The 19,278-nt window shown below is 46.9% G+C and overlaps 2 protein-coding genes across 2 annotated transcripts in view; one reads left to right on the top strand and one right to left on the bottom strand.

Annotated features, from left to right (window-relative positions):
* cabp4 (calcium binding protein 4) overlaps positions 1-2,660 on the top strand; it is a gene marked incomplete at both ends in the record, with an annotated part of 12,657 nt that extends 9,997 nt beyond the window's left edge. Inside the window, one exon of the mRNA XM_084454631.1 lies at positions 2,632-2,660. Within this exon, the coding sequence (XP_084310757.1) occupies positions 2,632-2,660 (29 nt within the window). The remainder of the gene's footprint in view (positions 1-2,631) is intronic.
* Positions 2,661-3,158: 498 nt separating this feature from the next.
* On the bottom strand, positions 3,159-18,751 carry lonrf1 (LON peptidase N-terminal domain and ring finger 1). Its single transcript, XM_084454625.1, has 12 exons — positions 18,055-18,751; positions 15,198-15,313; positions 13,969-14,091; positions 11,196-11,453; positions 10,705-10,921; positions 10,424-10,535; positions 10,166-10,280; positions 9,877-9,998; positions 8,968-9,126; positions 7,556-7,718; positions 7,143-7,295; positions 3,159-4,915 (listed from the first exon to the last, which is right to left on the bottom strand). The coding sequence occupies exons 1-12, from the start codon at positions 18,668-18,670 to the stop codon at positions 4,757-4,759; spliced, it is 2,313 nt and encodes a 770-aa protein (XP_084310751.1). The 5' UTR covers positions 18,671-18,751; the 3' UTR covers positions 3,159-4,756.
* Between the last annotated feature and the right edge of the window lie 527 nt (positions 18,752-19,278).

The following is a 19,278-nucleotide window of genomic DNA, read 5'->3' on the forward strand; positions in this document are numbered from 1 at the left end:
ATACACACACACACACTTCCAGACACGTACCGCGTCCTGATGATTCAAGTTGCGTTCCCTGATGACCTGTCGGGGGTCTCAGCCGGTAACGTTCACCCTTTGTCCCGGCATATCGACCCCGATCAATTACAATAATTGCAGAAAGCCGGGTGGGCGGGGTCAGCATTAGCCAGGATCAATGAGCAGATAGGCTACAGCATGTTATCAGCCATCAGTCCCCAAGGCAACGCCGGCAGGCCATACTTCAAATACACACACCTACTGTACGCGAAGGTAGGAATCTGGGCCCCTAAGAGAAAACAAGGTCTAAATTCCAAACCTGGCGATTTTGCTTTGGTTTTGCTTCCCTTACTTTGTCACTTCCCTCGCTCTCTACCTGCTTCCTGTCTGAAGAAAAGGAAGTGGAATGTGATGGGCGTGTTACCTACCTGCTTGAAAGAGAACCCGTCCCTAGTCTAACGTAATTGGACGACGTGCGCTCCTCTTCACAGCTGTTATCAATTCATGCCAGTGTGATTCATCGACTCCTTCAAAGGGAGGAAATATGCATTTGATGTCAGTTCAAATGTGCCCTTAGCTTTGCTGGCCTCGAAAAACTCAGTTCTAAATTGAGAAAAACTGAGTTCTAAATCATGGCACATTCCAAGTAGTTGGAAAAAAAACAAAGTGTATAGTGCGGAACATGAATCATTGAATTCTAAAGCCCACAAAAAATCTTTTGAACCAATAAGAGATAGTAAAATAAAAGAGAGTACAAGTCTCCCTAGCTGTAGAACTCTAGCTGCAGAAGTCAATATATCCTAGTCTCCAGAAACATAGTGGAAAATGTAAGCAGAATTGATTAATGTAAACCGCGTGTCCTCGGGCCATAACTTTCCGGGCTGCTGTTTGACTGACAGGCAGATCAATAGCCATATTAATCGACAAGCTGGGCACTGTGCTTAAAAGAGCACAGCCACGCTGAAGCAAAACAAGCTGAAACACAGCAGTTGGAGAGATGTTCAGCGTGGCAGTCAGGGAGACGGTGAAATTAATCCTAATTAATAAAACAAACCTTTTTGCAAAATCCACCAAAGCAGCGAATCCAAGGCACTCGTCATACGATAAGAAAGCTTTAATCAAAGGCTAGTTCATATTAGAACATATTGAGATAATTTGTTATGGGTATGTAAACTGCTTCACTGGTAAAGGAGTAGTAAAGGGAAAAATCATGTTTAGCCCTGTTTTAAGGTAACTTATGATCATATACAATGGTTCAGATCAAAACGTTGACAAAACTAGCACTTTTGAGAAAGTCTGATAATTGCTCTACCGCTGTTTAGGTCATACAATGGATGTGGGTGGGCACCTTGAAAAATCATTCAAAAACATGTTAAACTCTCGATTTCAAAGACAAGAAACTCACAGAGGTGTTAGTTGGCGTTCTGACATATAATTCGCCATAAAGTAAGATTCTAGTTCATCTGGAAAGGCTTTTTAAATTATTTAGCATAGAACTATTAAGTCGCAGCACATTCGTGTGTAAACTACTCCTTTAAGCCCTGATGAAGGCCATGTGTGGATGAAACATGTTGGCATGCTTTTAATATAATTTATGTTGTTTTTTATCTAATGTTCTAATAAAGTAAAGTATATCTTTCCTTATATGAACTAGCCTTTAATTAAAGCTTTTTAATCTTATTAACACTACCTTGGATTCGCTGCTTTTGTGAATTTTCACACATTCACTCCATTGCTTCGCTTGCCTAGAACGCCAGATAGCCCTCCTATGTATAAATTTGGTTACATTACAGTCTTTTACATTAGTCATTTAGCAGACGCTTTTATCCAAAGCGACTAACAATAATTGCATTTAACGTAGGAAAAGCCAATGTACTCTACTAGGCCTACTAACTCACAAGTGCATCTCCTTTCTAAAACAAGTGACTAAGAGCATAATCTAGTGCTGAAGGCAAAGTGCAAGAATAGCAAAATACAACAGGTGCTTAAGAGGGTGGATCATTGTAGTACTTCTTGAAGAGATGAGTTTTGAGCCTGCAACAAAAGATGGGCAGTGACTCTGCTGTCCTGACGTCAGTGGGCAGTTCGTTCCACCACTGCGGGGCCAGGACAGAGAAGAGCCGTGACCGCGTCGATCGACCGCAGGGGCCTTGGATTGACGGGGTAACCAGTCGCCCTGAGGTAGCAGAGCGTAGCGTTGTGGTTCTTACACTTAAGTCTAGTTAGAAGTAGTATTCTAATAATAATATATAATAATATATCTAGTAATAATTGGAAGGACTTGGAAAAAGTACTACAAAGTGTCAGAAACGTAAGGTATCTTTAGGTTTTTTGTGTTTGGTTTACACCCACTATAAACTAAGTATTACCCCTACAAGTGAAATGGTACACTCCAAGACCCCTAGACTTTGTTTTATATTTCACCCAACCACCCTCTGACTCTCTTCATTAAACGGGTCATGATGGAAAATGACAGTCATAATATCACACTGGCAGCTCGATAGGGATCTAATGCATTTTAATGAGGGCACATTCTCTCGGGGTTGCTATTCATGTCACTCGTCAAACCCCTTCAACATGTACTGATCGGTACATCTGTACCTGCTAGCATCCGTCTGTCTCCCCCTGCAGAATTTGTCATGATGCTGTCAGTGCGATGACCTGAATGAGTCAGCCGGCCAGACGGACAGGATAACGGGTCACCAAAAACTGGGATGTCCTGTGAACATTTTTCTGTGGTGTTAGAATGCATTATATGACTGTTGCATATTTACCAAAGTGAATCTGAACACTATGAAGTATACTTGCACTGTATGGACAACTTCTATTGACTCTATGGATTTGAAAGGAGTGTGATGTAATATGCATGTAGTCACATCTAACCGTTATTTTTTTCACAATAAAATGGGTTAAGTAACAGAGGTCAAAGGGTGAGTTGGTGTCAGTGGACCACCATCGTCCTCACGTGGTTGAAAGAAAGACAACAGAATGTTTTGCTCCAAGTGTCTTGATTATTCAATACCTGATATGTGCAGTACTGTATGTAGTATGTACGTTACCTACATTCATTCAAGACTCATATAATGAACACCAGAGGCACACTGAAAAAGAGGTGCATTTATTATTGAAAATGGATAACTTAAAACATTCGAGCAAAAAACACGATCTCTCCCCCCTAAAAAAAAGCCATGGCTGATCTTTTACAAAATGTAAAAGAATCGAGCCACGCAGCAACTGAACAATTAGTACAATAACAAACTAATTACTATGGTGACAGGAATGGTAACCAAGCTGACCCACTGTGTGTTTAAAGGAAAATGCTGAGGCAAAAAGAAAAACGGCTCAGAATTCAAGCCCCCAGGACACACTGACCGCAAGCTTCCTTGCTCCATCTAAAGACAGTCGAAGGTCCACATGGGAGAACATGGAAGACTTTAACCCTTGTAGTGCTGAGGCAGTTTAATGTAGGTACAGTACGCTGTTAGTGCTCATTTGCACTGTAAAAATATTGCAAGTTCCCCTTTTATTTGTACATACAATACACATGGTCAAAATATAATACCGAAGAAATCACTTCTGTGAACATGGATGAAGTGGGATGTTTGAACTTTAGGCTTTGAAGACGAGATATGGGTAAAAGAAGACTTGGATGAGTTTGGAGCTCAAACTGTAAAGTACACCTGCAAAATCAATATGCTCTAAACTGGATTCAACAGGATCCAGAGAACAAAAACAGTTACTCATTTTGGATGCCTGGATTTCAAGTTTAGAGTGTTTTGTCAGCAGGAAGTAACAGTTTTAAGAAGTGAGTGAGTTGTGGGGCCATTGTACCATCTACTCGTAGTGAAGAAACAAAAACGGCCGACAAGCTACAATTCTTTCGGCTTTAAAGAAAAAAAAATCGAACTAAGAGACATTAAAAGGGTTTTTCCATCCCCTCTTTTTCACCAGGAGGTCCCTCTAACCACCACAAGGGGGCAGTGGCTTTCAGTTCACGTGAGCTAGACAGCAAGAGGCGCTTGATGCTCGGAAGAGGATGAGGACTTTTCAGTGGAGTTATAAGCTTGGACTTAGTTTCAAACATAAATATATCCTAAAACATGGGCTCCGTAGCCCCTTTGCAGCTCATAACCTAAGCCCCCAACCCCACCCACTGTTAGACTTGGTTAAGGTTCAGCATTTGGGATTTTTTTCACAGTCTAATCACCTTTTGTGCCAGCATCAACACACACATGCATGCGCACACACACACACACACACACACACACACACACACCTTTCCCTCTGAACCCTTCAACGACTTCAAGAAAAACAAACCCACAGCGAGCGTCTGGTAGACAACGTCCATTTTGTAAATATGTCTTTCCCATCTGTCCTTTATTTCCAGTAGGAAGTCTAGACGTTGAAAGTTGAACAGTGCGAGGGTGAGAGACAGCGGTTAGTCTCGTCCAACGTCTGGCTGGCGTTGGCAGCTTCTTAAAGCCGTCTTTGCTGGCGTCCGTCTCTGCATAGGTGTCCCTGAAGGAGGTCGCCGCGACGCCGTCGGTCTGACGTCTGCCGACTTCACGCCGAAGGGTTTTTCTCCAGAGCGGTGGCAGTTACACTGATATAGTGGGAGGAGCTTATAGGAGGCGTTAATAGACCGAACACGAGAGTGAACGTCGCTGGAAGGTGGACTGACCATCAGGCGGACGTTCGGTTGAGCGCTGAGGTGAAGTCAGACGTGGCGGGGGGGGGGGGATGGGGGCTGGAAGCCCTATTCGCTGGGGATGCTCTGCAGGTAGGTGAGGATGTGCTGGATCTTGACCAGGCGCTCTCTCAGGGTGGTCAGGGAGAGCACGGAGAGCTGGTAGCGAGGGTCGATGGGCAGCACGGCCAGGAGCCACCAGCAGCAGGCCGGACCATTGGCTGTCGCCTGGAAGAAGAAGGAGGAGGAGAAGAAGGGGGGGGGGGGGGTTTAGAGCATGTCTTGGGGGGGGGGGGTTGTAAAATTCCATCATGTATCACATTAATTTAGCAGGCGCTTTTATCCAAAGCGATTTACCATGATCGCATTTAACGGCGGTAATCAGTGTATAATCAGTGTACTACTCGCCAGAACTCCCAGGTGCATCTCCCCTCTAAGGAAGTGACTATGAGCATAATCGTGTTCTGAAGCCAAAGTGCAAGAGTAGCAAAATACAAATACAATTAGAGCATGTCTTATAAACTTTGCACGATTGCCAAGTGGCGTCGGGCTAATCCGACGGGCTTTGGGTATGCATCACAGTGAAATGCATCACAATTAGCTACGGTGTGCAGCTACTGAAGAATAGGAACCCAGCCAGGGGATAGGAATGCCTTCCTAAATTAACCACTAATCACTCAATGTAACTTGGGTCGGTAGCTTAACTGTACTGCATACCAAGAATCTTAAGATGTACTGTAACCGCCAAGCAGAAGAAGCCAATATGGTACATTAGCATTTAGCCAAAGCTGCTTGAAGCTAATGGAGTTAGTCGTGTCAGATTCAGAAGTTGCTGTCAGTGTTACTGGGCGAGTTGACTAATCCTGCTGTCTTAAAAAAAAAAGGAGATTAGGGACTCCAGCCCTTCGTTAATAAATTACGGAACTCGTATCAAAGTTACGGAACTCTTACGTACGCACGCGCGCACACACACACACACACACACACACCTGGGCTTTAGTTAATTCGAGGATAGTTTAATTCAAGTTATATAACACACTCCATTCCAAATGTCCCATGAAAGATGCTTTGCCTCTTGACTGCTTTTATGTGTGTGTGTGTGTGTGTGTGTGTGTGCGCGTGTGTGCGTGCATGTGTTGGATGTGGATTCAGTTCATAACATAAAGTGATTACATGAAGCTTTACATGTCTCGTAATCAGGCTCCGCCCCCCTCCCGACATCACTATTCTAGGGCAGTGGAGCACAACTCTAATCCCGTAACACAAGATTAACAAAACTCCTTCCTGTTCTTAATGTGTGGAAGGAACACTTTTAACAGATCCATGCCCCAGAAACCACACCCAGCCATACCGTCACACTCAAGGATACTGTGTCAAATCTATGGCACGGTCCAGCAACTACACCTAGCCCCTACGGACGAGGCACATCCAGGGCTGAAAATTAACTTTTTGGCTCACCTGCCAAGGGGACTGGTAGATGAAAAAATCCACCAGCCAAGTATATTTTTTACCGGCCAAAATAATAAATTGCCTTTTTTGTCACATTATACATCTGTTTCAGTACTTTTCGTTCAGATAATAGTATTATGTTGAATACGTGCTTAAGGAAGAGGCCAAAGTAAAATTTCAAATAAATTAGTTTAATTCGATGCAACATTGCAATTCATCAAAATTTAATTATTCATTTCCATTCACTTCCACGGTGTAGAATTATCCATAACTACCTAACCCTACACAAATATGGGATATAAATGATCCAAGCCTTAACCTCGTGGTCTTTATGCTTTGAACAAAATACATATACTGTAACATATTCACAGCCTGTCATGTAAAGTTAAACCTGGGCTGGATGACCAGTGAAGTCAGTCAAGGAGGAACCAGTACCGTCTTCAGAGCTTATAAGCTACATGACAAGCGATCAAAGACATCCCTTCTGAGAAACAGTGGCTTGGTATGCTATGGAATCCCAGAGACAGGATGGTACACATCTACTGTAGGTGTCGACTGTAGTAACGCGCGTCCTCTGAGGTAAATGGGAACGATTTTCTGTGCGCGAGTAGCCTCGCGTCACCAGTCTCTCCTAGTGCGCGAGGCTCCACAACAGTCATGTGACTGAAACTTTATTTGGTGCAGCGGGGGAGCTATTTAAGTGCAACACACAACAAACAACGCCGGTCTATGGCATGGATGTGGCGACATCGCACGCAAAATTTATTACATGACTCTATTGGTACAAACATTTACCCGCCAGCGTGGCGGATAGCCTCTGAAAATTAGTCGCCAAATGGAAATTTTACCCGCCATTGGCGGGTGGCGGGTATTAATTTTCAGCCCTGGGCACATCCCATTGCATAATATCCACACAAAAAATGAGACGTTCAGGACCAGGAAGTACTTCTGAATATGATCGAGGGGCGGGTGGGGGGAGGGGGGTTGTGTGGTGGTGGTGACCCACCTGGATGTCGGGTTCCCTCTCCGGCATGGGTCCGAAATGCTGCAGGATCTGGTTGCGGAAGCGGTTCTTGAGGTTCTGGAACCAGGTGCGGGCCTGCTCGTAGACGGCGTCGTGGAGCTCCTGCAGCCGGGACAGCTCCTTCTCCTCATCCACCTGATTGGGTCAGCACAGGACGTCAGTCAGCCAACCAGCCAATGGGATTTCACGTCAGTCAATTGGCATACGAAAGCAGGATTTTTGTGCGGGTAGTGGCTAATTCCCATCAGTGCAAAGACCGGTCAAAACCTAACCCAACTCTAAACCTAACCCTACACTCTAAATGGCCTCTGCGTTTCTGGGAACTAGCCTTTACCTTTTTGTTATCTTGGATCTGGGTTAGGTTAGGACTGGGGAGGCCAGGGATTGGTCCTTACCCTGGTATCCTTGAGGTATTCGATGTCAGCGATGCTGTAGCCGTCCCTCATGTTCCGGGAGAGCACGCGGAAGCGCTTGCCGCCGACGGTGTCCGCCACGGACCGCCCATCCGGTAGGAAGTGCACGCTCCGGATGATCAGCATGCAGCCGTAATCCACGAACCTGGGATTGGGATTATTCACGTGCGTTAAAATGGGGGCAGTTATAGGATGACGACTCCTGAACTGCAGTGTTTCCTTCACTGATAGAAGGAGAATTTGTTCATCATTGTTGACAATGTTCCATATCAAACACCTTGTACTTATTAGGCTATGTCCTTGTCACACATAGTCTTTACTGTAAATTATTTATTTATGGAGAGAGCAAGTACAACTGTCTAAACTCTATGGTTCGTGTCTTGAGATGTAATGTCTTGTTACCAAGAGTACCGTTGCAATGAGACCATGGTCTCAATGGGTTTTCCCCTGAATAAACAAATGTTAAATAATAATACTTTTAAATATGTCTTATGCATGAATATTCCAGTGTTTTCTTTCCCCTTATTTGCATGTGTTTATTCAGCTCATTAGAAGGGCTTCAGATATTACGCCTGAAATCCCATCACTGCAGTCTATCTCTTCCTCCTCAGAGGTTTTGATGTATCCTCCTGGGCAAGACGCTAAAGAGACAAGTGCACTGGTGCCGAGCAGAGTTTTTGTGTGTGTGCACCTAGGTTATAATAGTTTCGCTTTTTTCATTAGTTTCTATTTTTATATTGTTTTCACTTGTTTTCAATTTCAGTTTAGTTTTAATTAGTTATAGTTAGTTATTAGTTTAATTAGTTAAGCAGGTTTGCTAGTTTAGTTTATTTTTTTTGAAAATGCTTAGTTTTAGTTTAGTTTTTATAAGTTTCAGTATTTTTTTATTTTCTTCTGCGCTAGCCTAGTCAGACTATCCTGATCTCGCGAGCTCAGGTTGTTTCACTCTTTTTGAAACAAACCATCTGGCGCACGTCAGGTTACTTCTGCCCCGGGGCACAGCTAAAGAAAAAATGGAGGATCCATATTTCATATCCACCCAAAATACTAGGCTTATGTATGAAATGAAAAAGACTAAAACTAAGGACATTTTCTCTATAATTTTAGTTTATTTTAGTTAGTTTTGTAAACACACAACAGTTTTAGTTAGTTATCGTTTTTTTGGAAAGCTTAGTTTTTGTTTTTATTTCCGTTAACTAAAATGTTTTTTCACACCTAGTTTTTGTTTTTTAGTTAGTTTTCGTTAATTACAGTATAATAACCTTGGTGTGCACGCTTACAGTACATTTAGCGCCCTTAACTACTTCCGTCTGCAGGAAGCAAGCCACAACGAGATCCTATACCCGTGAGAGCGTTTGCATGTATATTTATGTGTGTGTGTGTCCCACGCCTACCCTTTGTGGGTGTCGCTGATGCACATGCCGAACTGGCGCGTGCCCGTGTCCATGCAGCGCCGGATCATGAGGCGGTAGCGCGGCTCGAAGACGTGCAGCGGACACGGCACGGTGGGGTACGCCATGGTGCACACAAAGATGGGCACGCTCCTCGTCAGGCTGGAGGGGAGAAAGAGGAGGAACCAGTTAATACCGGACCCTAATCTGACGAAGGAGCGGGCGATACTTTGCGACCGACGCAGTTTCAGGGAGTGGGGGAAAGGGGGGGGGGGATGAGAGTGAGAGAGGGAGATGGAGAGAAAACATTTTTGAATAATGATTTAAAAAAAACTCCCATATCTGCTGGGGGAAATACAGCAGTGCAGCAGCAAGATTTATGAGCAGTTGTGACAGGAAAAAAAATGACCAATGGAACACAACAACCGTGAAGACTGTCAATCAGTATCCTGGCACACCGCACTGATCACTGTACATACTGTATACACACTTTACATACAAAGTTACCATTTAAATATATTTGTAAATATTACACTTACTTTTTCACTCAATTCACCTATTTGGATTTACATTTATATTTAACATTTTTGTGACCTTTTGTGATGTTTGCTTTGGCAATGTAAATGTGTTTCCCATGCCAATGAAGCCCTTTCTATTGAAAAAAATGAACTGAGAGAGAGAGCAAGAGAGAGAGAGAGAAAGGCAGAGAAAGCGGGGGACATACGATTTCAGAGAGGGAGAGAGAGAGGGCGAGAAAGATACAGAGTGTGTGTGAGAGAGAGACAGAGACTGACCCTGTCAGAGAGAGAGAGAGAGAAAGAGAGAGGGGGAGAGAGAGAAAGAGAGAGGGAGAGAGAGACAGAGGGAGAGAGAGAAAGAGGGAGAGAGGTAGACGGTAGAGAGGACACTCACTTGGACAGCTCCTGGGTCTCCTCCAGGTGGGTCCTCTGTCTCTCGGCGTGCTCCTCGCTGAGGTACAGCTTGATGACCTGGTCCAGGACGCTGGTCAGACTGTACTTCCTGAAGGCCAGGTACTGGAGGGAAAGAGACGAGGGGATGAGGTGAGGGGAGAGAGAGAGAGAGAGAGAGAGAGAGAGATGGGGAGGAAAAACGATTAGGCGTAACTAACAGCCCATCACAGCTACACACTGCTCTTGGAAAACACGACCGTTGGCGAACGTACACGGCGCGTCTCTCCCACCTGTTTGAGGCACTCCTTGCAGAGGGGACACTGGGGGGTGTGGTCCAGACAGCGCTCCAGGCAGCTCTTACAGAAGGTGTGGCCGCAGGGCGTGGTCACCGGCTCGTAGAAGAGCCTGCGGGGGGACGAGGGGGGGGGGGCACGGTGAGAAAAGGAGATATAAACACTTGAAGGTTCACATAATCGTCAGCCTTTGACACGTGTGTGTGTGCACGTCTGTCTGTATGTGTGTGTGTGTGTGTCCCATTCTTCCTGTACCTCATGCAGAGGGAGCACTCAAGGTCGTTGGGGTCCAGCAGGTGTCGGGGGACGGCCCGGGGGCCTCTGGGCGTGGCGGCGGCGGCTGGGTGGTCGATGGATCCGCCCTCCCCTACGCGGCGGGCAGAGGGAGGAGAGCGGAGGAGCGTCACGCGCCGCACTCAATACACTGATCTACGTCTAAGTCACTTTGCATGACCGCATCTGCTAAATGACTAATGTAAATGTTCTTCAAAAGCAAAACAGTAGAACAGAAAAGAATGTTCCGGGTGGCGACTGACCTTGTTTCTTTTGCTTGCTCCCTCCTCTGTGGAGCTCACAGGGGTCCGAGTCGGAGGCTGACAGCTTCCTCTTCAACAGGGCCCCCTTGTCCTGGTCCCCCAGCTGGGGGGCTGACCACACGCGCTTGAGCCCCTCCTCCTCGCAGCCGGGCCCGTAGGCTCGCAGCGAGTGGGCGCGGCTCAACCCCGGACGCTCCAGGCTCTCCGAGCGACCAGGCTTCCGAGCGAGGGAGGGAGGGAGGGAGAGAGAGAGAGAGAGAGAGAGAGAGAGAGACAGAGAGAGAGAGAGAGCGAGTTAAAATGTGCAGACAGCGGCCTGTTTGGAACCCGAGTTCAGATTGATATTGCAGCCCCGTTCAGCCTGACTTAGCCTGGCTTAGTCAGAACAGTACCTGACTGGCCACATTATATCTGCGCTAGAGCACTCACTGACTAACATTTCCGGTCTAAAACGTGAGCAGTGTTCAGATCGCAGTGTTCAGCTCCAGTACCTCCTGAGCACCGGTGCCGGTGTGGGCCGAGGAGGCCCGGGCTTGGTGGTAGTACTGGTGCTGGGACTGGGCCTGCTGTTCAGACTGGTGTTGGGCCTGGTGTCGGGCCTGGTGTTGGGCCTGGTGTTGGGCCTGGTGTTGGGCCTGAGCATCAGCCACCAGTGTTTTGCAGCGCAGGTGAGGGGAGGTGCTCTGGGTCGTCTCTCTCAGGCCCACCCTCACGTTCTCTCCGGCCGGGGACAGCAGCTCACACAGTATCTGAGGAGAGCTTTGGGTTAGTCTTGGTCAAACTGTGTGTGTGTGTGTGTGTGTGTGTACTTGGCAATGGATGAAGGATGAAGCCACAACAAAACCGTGAGATTGACATTACACACTACTAGAACATGGGAGTAGTGCAACAACAGAGGACATCGCCAACACAACGAAAACACACCCGAGACGACAACCCGTGACGATTTGCCGAAAACAGACAACAAAATGACAGAAACGAGAGGCAGCTGGACGAGGGGAGACTGGCTTCCCCGAAACGAAACAACTCTCCCCGCTCGTCAGAGAGCTGAAAAAAGGCCTCTGGCGATGCCAGGAGCTTCTGCGAAACGTGAGGCGCGGCCGTGCCAAGTGTCCGTGTTGAACTATGGACGCAGCTGCGGTGGGGTGAACCGGACTGACCCTCCGCCAAACTGGAGCGCTGGAGCGTCCTCGGTTCACCCCGGAGGGGATTATGCTCGGTCGCTCCCGCCGTCTGAGTCACTCTGTCCTCAGACCACCCGTCTCTTCTTCCCTTTTGATTTAAACCCCTCTATTGATCCGGCCTCGGCCGCTGTGGGCGGTTTCCGTGACTCAGCAGCTTTACTGCCTTCCGCTCAACCCCCACCGACTACAGGGCTCTCGCTTTTTAATGCCTCCATCTTTTACCCTCATACTGTATCTCATATCCTCTCTCTCTCTCTCTCTCTCTCAGATCTCGTCTTCCTCTCTCTCTCTCTCAGATCTCTTGTCTTCCTCTCTCTCTCAGATTTCTTGTCTTCCTCTCTCTCTCTCTCTCTCTCTCTCTCTCTCTCAGATCTCTTGTCTTCCTCTCTCTCTCTCTCTCTCTCTCTCTCTCGTCTTCCTCTCTCTCTCTCTCTCTCCCTCTCTCGTCTTCCTCTCCCTCTCTCTTTAGTGCCCACCCAGGCCTCGTTACAACACTCGTAAATGGCTGAGAGAACATTTAAATGTTCTCTCTCAGCCTGGGGAAACGGGCCATCTGCATTAGGTGTACCCCTGAGGGGGAGTTTGGACGGGTCAAGCGGTACCAGACAGAACCGGCGAGTTATGACGTTATGCTAGGTCGTTAGGAGGGAGTTTGGCGTCGCCGTGAGGCAGACGAACGCAAACTCTGCATGGCACGCATGCACGGGCGGAGACGGTCATATGGCCGCACACTCTTTCTCTCTCTCTCTCACACACACACTCGTCGATTGTAAGTTCGTACATTGCCGTTGTTGTCTGCACGCTGGCACTGTTCTTGTATTTTTCTGTACTCTGCGACTGTATTACTATGTATATTAGTATGTTGTTGGTACAGAGGGCACATCTTTAAAAGAGACCTGGTCTCAGTATGTTCTTCCCTGTCTAAATAAAAGCTTCTATCTGTCTATTCCATCAAAGTGAGTTACATCAAAGACATAAGATCTGTTCTTACACAACGCTGACCAGTGTATCGTGCCAAGCCAGTGCAGTTTGGATTGATGGAGAGTGTACCAACAGTGAGCCTAATGCCATTACGAGTCACAGAGTCACAAGAGACCAGTAGAACGCGCTTACGTAACATGCTTACGAGGTAGTGAAAGTACGGTGGCTGCTCCAGATCTTTTCAAACCCAGGTACCAGATACAGCATGTCGACCTGGTCCTGGTTGGTAAATGGACTGCACTTATATAGCGCTTTTATCCAAAGAGCTTTACAATGGCCTCTCATTCACCCATTCACACACACATTCACACACCGATGGCTGCAGCTGCCACGCAAGGTTTGGGAGCAATTCGGGGTTCAGTGTCTTGCCCAAGGACACTTCGACATGTGGACAGGAGGAGGCGGGATTCGAGCCGCTGACCCTACGATCATTGGACGACCCGCTCTACCACCGAGCCACAGCCGCCCCATTGGTTAATTATGTAACCGCCCTGTGTCTTCCTTCGTCGCCGGGGGCGCGTCTAAGGCTCTTTTCATTTCAAGTTTGCAGTGACCTACTGCGTGTTTCTCATTTAGCGTACGGACTTAAATTCAACAATTGAAGCAGAAATTTCAATTAAAAGTTTCCTGCGAGATGCCTGGCCTTTCTCAAAGCGACCCAGACGGGCAGTGCAGCAATACCCATTGTGGTGATAAACAACCAATTTCATTCGTTTAATTGTGATTAGACTCCCCCCCCCAGGGCTGCAGCGTCTGTTCTGGCTCCGTGCTGCTCCCTCCTTGGGTAAGCAGCACCTGAGGGACTTGATTACCTTAATCTAAAGCTCCGTCTGGAGAGAAGTAGCATACACAAGCATGCCTCATCCCAGGAGGGGAGCGGAGGGCTGGACGCTTAGATAAAACAGAGCCTTTCAAAAAAAGGTCGGGAGTAAGGCTTGGAGAGAGCCAGCGGTTCTTTGAGAGGTGCAGAAATATTGTCAAAGGGGGTAAAATATACTCGATGGGTGTAGTACGGGGTTAGGTTTAGGGCCAGAGAGCGGCGCCTTCGCAAGAATACTACGAGAGAGGGAAAGGAGGAGGCGGAAGATGTATCTCTTACCGATTCCATCTCCCGCTTGGCCCGGGGGAAGTCCTCGTCGAGGGCCAGGCAGTGGAGGAAGACCTGGAGGGACTCATCGCCCTGACCCATATCCTGCAGCACCTTGGCCTTCCGATAGAAACCCTGGAGGGAGAGAGAGAGAGAGAGAGGAGAGAGAGAGAGAGGTGACGGGTGGAGAGGTGACCCAGGTTAACAGACATGCTAGGGGTTTTGTGAGCCAGCAGGACCCATTTGCTTCAGCAGCGTCACGCCGGTCGTCACGGACGAACGTGGCGCAAACCCCGCAGCGCCGTGAGCCCCTCAGCGGTCGGCTCCTCCTGGGTAACCACGGAGATTAAGTAAGCGGGACCTAACCACGTTTCTGACCGACTTAACTGAATGATGGTTCTACGCTATTTGATTTCCTAGCCTTTCCTCACAGAAGCATAGACTTTATTTTCTGGCATGGCCCTTTTAATCAATGGTCAGATCAATCAATCAAATCAATGATGAAGCTGTGTGGCATCGAGCCTCTGGGGCCTCTTCACAACGCATCAAATAACGACTACGCTTCCGTTTTTACTCCTCCACCTCCCTTACTGCTAGCTATGACCTTAATCACTTAAGCTAGTAGTCTATCCTACAACCCCCCCCTGCGTTCGTCAGCGATGCTAGGTCAGAACTTAGCTTAGCTGACTGGGAGGCTCTTCATACTCCACAACTTTAAATAGGAGCTCGGGTGAAAAAAGCTTCCCGAGGAAAGAGCCCCGCCGACAGAGAGAGAACGGCGCCCAGAACCTCATTACATGTCTCCGGTATCCTGCGTAGAGTTCAAACCTCAGGGATTTGAGGGGCCCTATCTGCACTCTACAGACGCTCAACAACTACTTACTATCAGCTAGCGATCAACTGCAACTCTTTTGATATGCAACAATTTGACTGTGGTAGTGGTTGGGGTCAGCGGAGTTAGTTGAATGTTTATTGATAGCATCAACAAGCATCAACAGCCTATATATAACTGACCCTTCAAAATGAGATGGTACCAGCCTCAGTCCTAAATATAGCCGGTCTAAGGGATGGCCTGCTAACTTAGACAGGTTAAAACTCCTTAAGCATGGCCAGACTGTTTTCTCCAAGACCCAACACACACACACACGCGTTTAGTCTCAGTCTGGACGTGAGACCAAACTCTAGCAAAAACATTGTTGGTATAGGAAAACACTGCGATTGGTTGGCGAGGGGGGGCCTACCTCGGCAGAGTGGGAGGAGATGAGGCAGCGTTCCGTGTCCTCCAGAGCCAGGCAGTACTGTTTGAGGCCGGCGTAGGCCTCGGCACGCGCCCACCTCGCCACCACGTTCCCCGGGTCTGGAGGGAGGGAGGGAGGGAGGGAGGGAGGGAGAGAGAGAGGGAGAGGGAGAGGGAGAGAGGGGACAGAAGGCAAGAGAGGATGACAAAAAGCAAGGTAGACGTCATAAAACTGAGTTAACGTCTATTGTCGGTACAAAATGATTAACGCTACCCCTGAGCTAGTAACATACTATGGCGCAGGCCTTTTCTGCCTCTGCCAATTCCCCCACACTCCACATCACTATTCATGGCCTCACACAGACCAGATGCAGAGCAGTGCAAACGAATGAGGCAACGGGTTCGAGGAGCTGATGAAATGCGGGCTAAAGAAACGAACAGTTGACTCTAATGAGAGGCTGCGGTTGTGTCATCTTCCATAGATCTGAATGCAAATAATGTGGGTAGGGGGGACACACCCGACCAGGGTGGGGAACAAGGACGAACATTACATTATGCAAACAATCAAAGGATAATGAACATGTTCAAGAATTTAACTAAACTAATTGTATGGGTTTCCTTCATCAAGAGACTTCAGTGAGTAGCCTATTTCCATTCCAGAGAGTGGATTCGCTGTTGAATATGGCCTCAGTCTGTCTTTTTCTTGTTAAGTCAAATTCGATGCTCTCAATACGTGAGAACAACTTGCATAAGTGTCTTCGTAAGAACAGTGATGTAACTTCTCAATAAGGGACGCTGGATTCCCTGCAGGTAGAGTTACATGCCGAGTTACATGAAGCGACCTGCAAACCCTGCCACAAATTAGGACAGGCTGGGTATTCGGAGAAGACGCCGTTCATTTTGCCTTCGGGTGGGATTCTTGAAGGACAAGCTCTCCGGAGATTCCGCGGTGCAGCTGGCAGAAACGTGCGTCTGCCATCGGCAGACATGTCTGACATCTCGCAGAGCGCACCGCGGTTTGGCAAAACGTCTGAGAGCGAGACAAACCACTTCAGAGGAGACAGTAGTCTGGAAACATGGGTGACTCAGAATCAGTTCAGAGAGAGCAGACTTCCGTCCCAAATGCCCGTTCCAGGTTCCTGGCGAGGAAACTCGTCAGCAGTCTGAGGGACGGAGACGATGTCACAGAGACGATGTCACAGAGACGATGTCACAGAGACGATGTCACAGAGACAATGCCGATGTCGGCTCCGACTGGCAGACCCTGGGTGTAAGAGGCAGGTGGCGGAGGTGGCACGGCTCCCACGTCACACGTGCAAGTTCCCCAAATCGGTGTCACCTAAGAGGCCCTACCCCACCAGGCAATGCCATGTCTGCTATGGATCGATTAAGCAACAGAGTACAGCGTCCTGAGGATGTCAATATTTCCCTGTTACGCAACGTTGTAACGTAGGTGGGCATGGCTTGCATCACCTCCTGGAATCAGTACAGTATGTTTTCACTCTCAGATCAACTTATTGATCGAGTGACTGAATCTATCAGGGCGATTCAAATACCATTCAACCAACACAGACACAGTACCTCAGCTGTATGTCTGGAACATCCAGGACATTTCCATATGTCTCTTTTGGATGTTCGGGAACACTGACAAAGTAACCTACATGATAAAGGTATTACATGTTTGACATATTTCTCTGAGGGTAGATACACTTTTATAGATGCCAATTACACTTTTGATATGATAGTATACAAACATACATACATACATACATACATAGTCTATACTATAAAAACCAGGGTGCAGTACATATTGTCTCAGATCTCTTGTGGGGAGTGGCAAATGAATGATCATATTCTCATGCACTGGCTATACTGTATTTATGAAGTGAGGGAATGCGTGCAAGCCACACCCATTACTGTAATGGTGGTCTCTACAGGCCAGGGGGCTGTGGGGGGGGGGGGGGCTGAGCTCCTAAATGTGTCCTGTCTGCAGCTTCTGAATGGCTCAACTTCCCCACACTGAATCACACACAGATGCCTTTTTTCTTTTTTTTTTTTACTTGAGAATGCTAGAGCCTGTCAGCCTATTACATAACACGTTCAATGATACTTCATATAATTAATAGTTAATTTGTTAATATAGTAATATATTGTAAATGTTAGTTAAAATTGTTAATAGTTAATTAGATAGGACTACTTAAAAACATGATATTTAAAATGCTATTGACTTAATGTTTTGCTATACAACACACTAATCTAATGTAGCACATAGTGCTACATTAATTTGTATGAATGGTGCTATATAATTAAAATGACATTGACATTAAGAGGTCAAATGCATTAAACTAGGCTACGTCCTTTCTAGAGGCACGCATGTAGTCTGTACACAACATAAGCAAACTGAGCCTTTGGCTGCTTGTTCCAGTCATATAATGTATCAGACCTAAAGTAATGTCTCCAGATGCATTGCTGTAATGAACTCAAGCCCCTCGCGGCCCGTAAGTTACAAAACGTGTCAGCGGTGTTACGACCTGCCTTATGCAACCTGGCTCTAATGCGCGTGCGTCAGAGTAGCACGAGGGTTACGTATACATCCGTGGTTACGTGACAGGGGGCAGGGATTGTCCGACACTTAATTATCACACATACCACAATGCTGGTCAATAGCACTCCCCCTTCCCTCTCCCTTTACAATAAAGTAGGCCTACATCAACAAAAATAAATTTAGTGATTGCAATCATTTGTTTATTGTATGGCTACACATTCTCTTAGAGCCAAGTAACTGTCAGGTCAGGTTAGAGGAGCGCAAAAGCGCACGGACCTCTGTAGCCTAGGCTCTCTCCCACACCCCAATAACTCACCAGCTTGGATCAAATTCGTCGCTAGCGATACTGCCTCTTCGAATTCTTTCCTTTTGCATAGATCTTCAATTTTACTAATAGCTTTGGATCTTTTCAGCTCGGAGGGAAACCACTTGTCCAATAGTCCGCATAAAATCACATTCGGCTTTGTGTCCCCTGGCCCTCTTCTGATGGTGTCGGAGCACTGTTTGCATTTAGACAGAAGCTCCTGTTGTAAACATCTTTTGCAGTATGAATGTCCACAGGCTATAGTCACAGGTTCGCCTAGGAACCTATTACAACTGGGGCAATCAAAGATACCCCCGGCGTGCTCGGCCCCGTCTCTCCTTCGTTCCGAAAACGTCTCATTCTCATCTACCTTTCGTTTGAAGTTGCGCAGGATACAGTCCACTAAAGTGCCCAACTGGCCCGGGCGCACTGAATCATATCTCAAGGCCATTGAAAATACATCAATGGCTTCTTTGAGACGGTTTTCTGATGCCAGTGCGTTAGCTTTCTGTAAAATAAGTCTGTGATGGTCAACATTGTCCTCGCTCCAGTCGGATTCTGTATCGGGTTCGATAAAGAATCCTCCTCTTTCTTCAAACGCCTCCGCTTCAGGATGTTGGACCGACATTATCGCTAAGGCATATAAACAAGTGCCTGCTATTTTAAACGTCTTTGACGAGTGAGTTTACACACAGGCCTCTCTATAGGCTACATTGTGCAGGCTCTACACATTTTCTACGTGAACCGCCGACTGTTGTAAATCACGTGACCAGCAGTGTCCTGCGATTGGTCGGAGCTCGCAGTTACAAAACCTGGTTAGGAAGTTTCATAACTCCGGATGAGGGCGATGGTGTGGGCCGCGGACGCTGGTTGTTGTAATGTAATTTTCAAGGTGAAGATAGATAAAGGTGATCAGTTATTATACGGATTTAATGACACATTCTGTTTATTTGGCTACAAACGTGTTAGTGTAACAATTGCAAAGCAACGACGCACGCGGTTGACTGCATTACAATGTTTCAAATAGCCTAATTGTGGAGGCAACTGTCCGAAGTTACAAAATAATTGCAAAACGTTTACAAAGACCGTTACATGATTCGCCAGAATCTGCTGAAAACAGAAACACGTTTGCTTTACAGGCTCTCATAACAAATCGCTAAATAGCCTAGATGTTTTGTCCCAGGAATGAATAATAACTAAAATGCCCAACCATCCGGTCTGCCGCCTGAATAGCTA

This window comes from Borostomias antarcticus (assembly GCF_949987555.1).
Source record: "Borostomias antarcticus genome assembly, chromosome: 20".
Lineage (NCBI taxonomy): Eukaryota > Metazoa > Chordata > Actinopteri > Stomiiformes > Stomiidae > Borostomias > Borostomias antarcticus.

What these genes read in the sequence shown, in the direction of transcription:
- lonrf1 (XM_084454625.1), bottom strand. Translation starts at nt 18,670, where the DNA reads ATGTCGGTCCAACATCCTGAAGCGGAGGCGTTTGAAGAAAGAGGAGGA. An exon ending in GAGCAAGCAAAAGAAACAAG is followed by an intron (nt 10,536 to 10,704) that starts GTCAGTCGCCAC and finishes CCCGCCGCGTAG; the next exon opens with GGGAGGGCGGATCCATCGAC. An exon ending in GCAAGGAGTGCCTCAAACAG is followed by an intron (nt 9,999 to 10,165) that starts GTGGGAGAGACG and finishes CTTTCCCTCCAG; the next exon opens with TACCTGGCCTTCAGGAAGTA.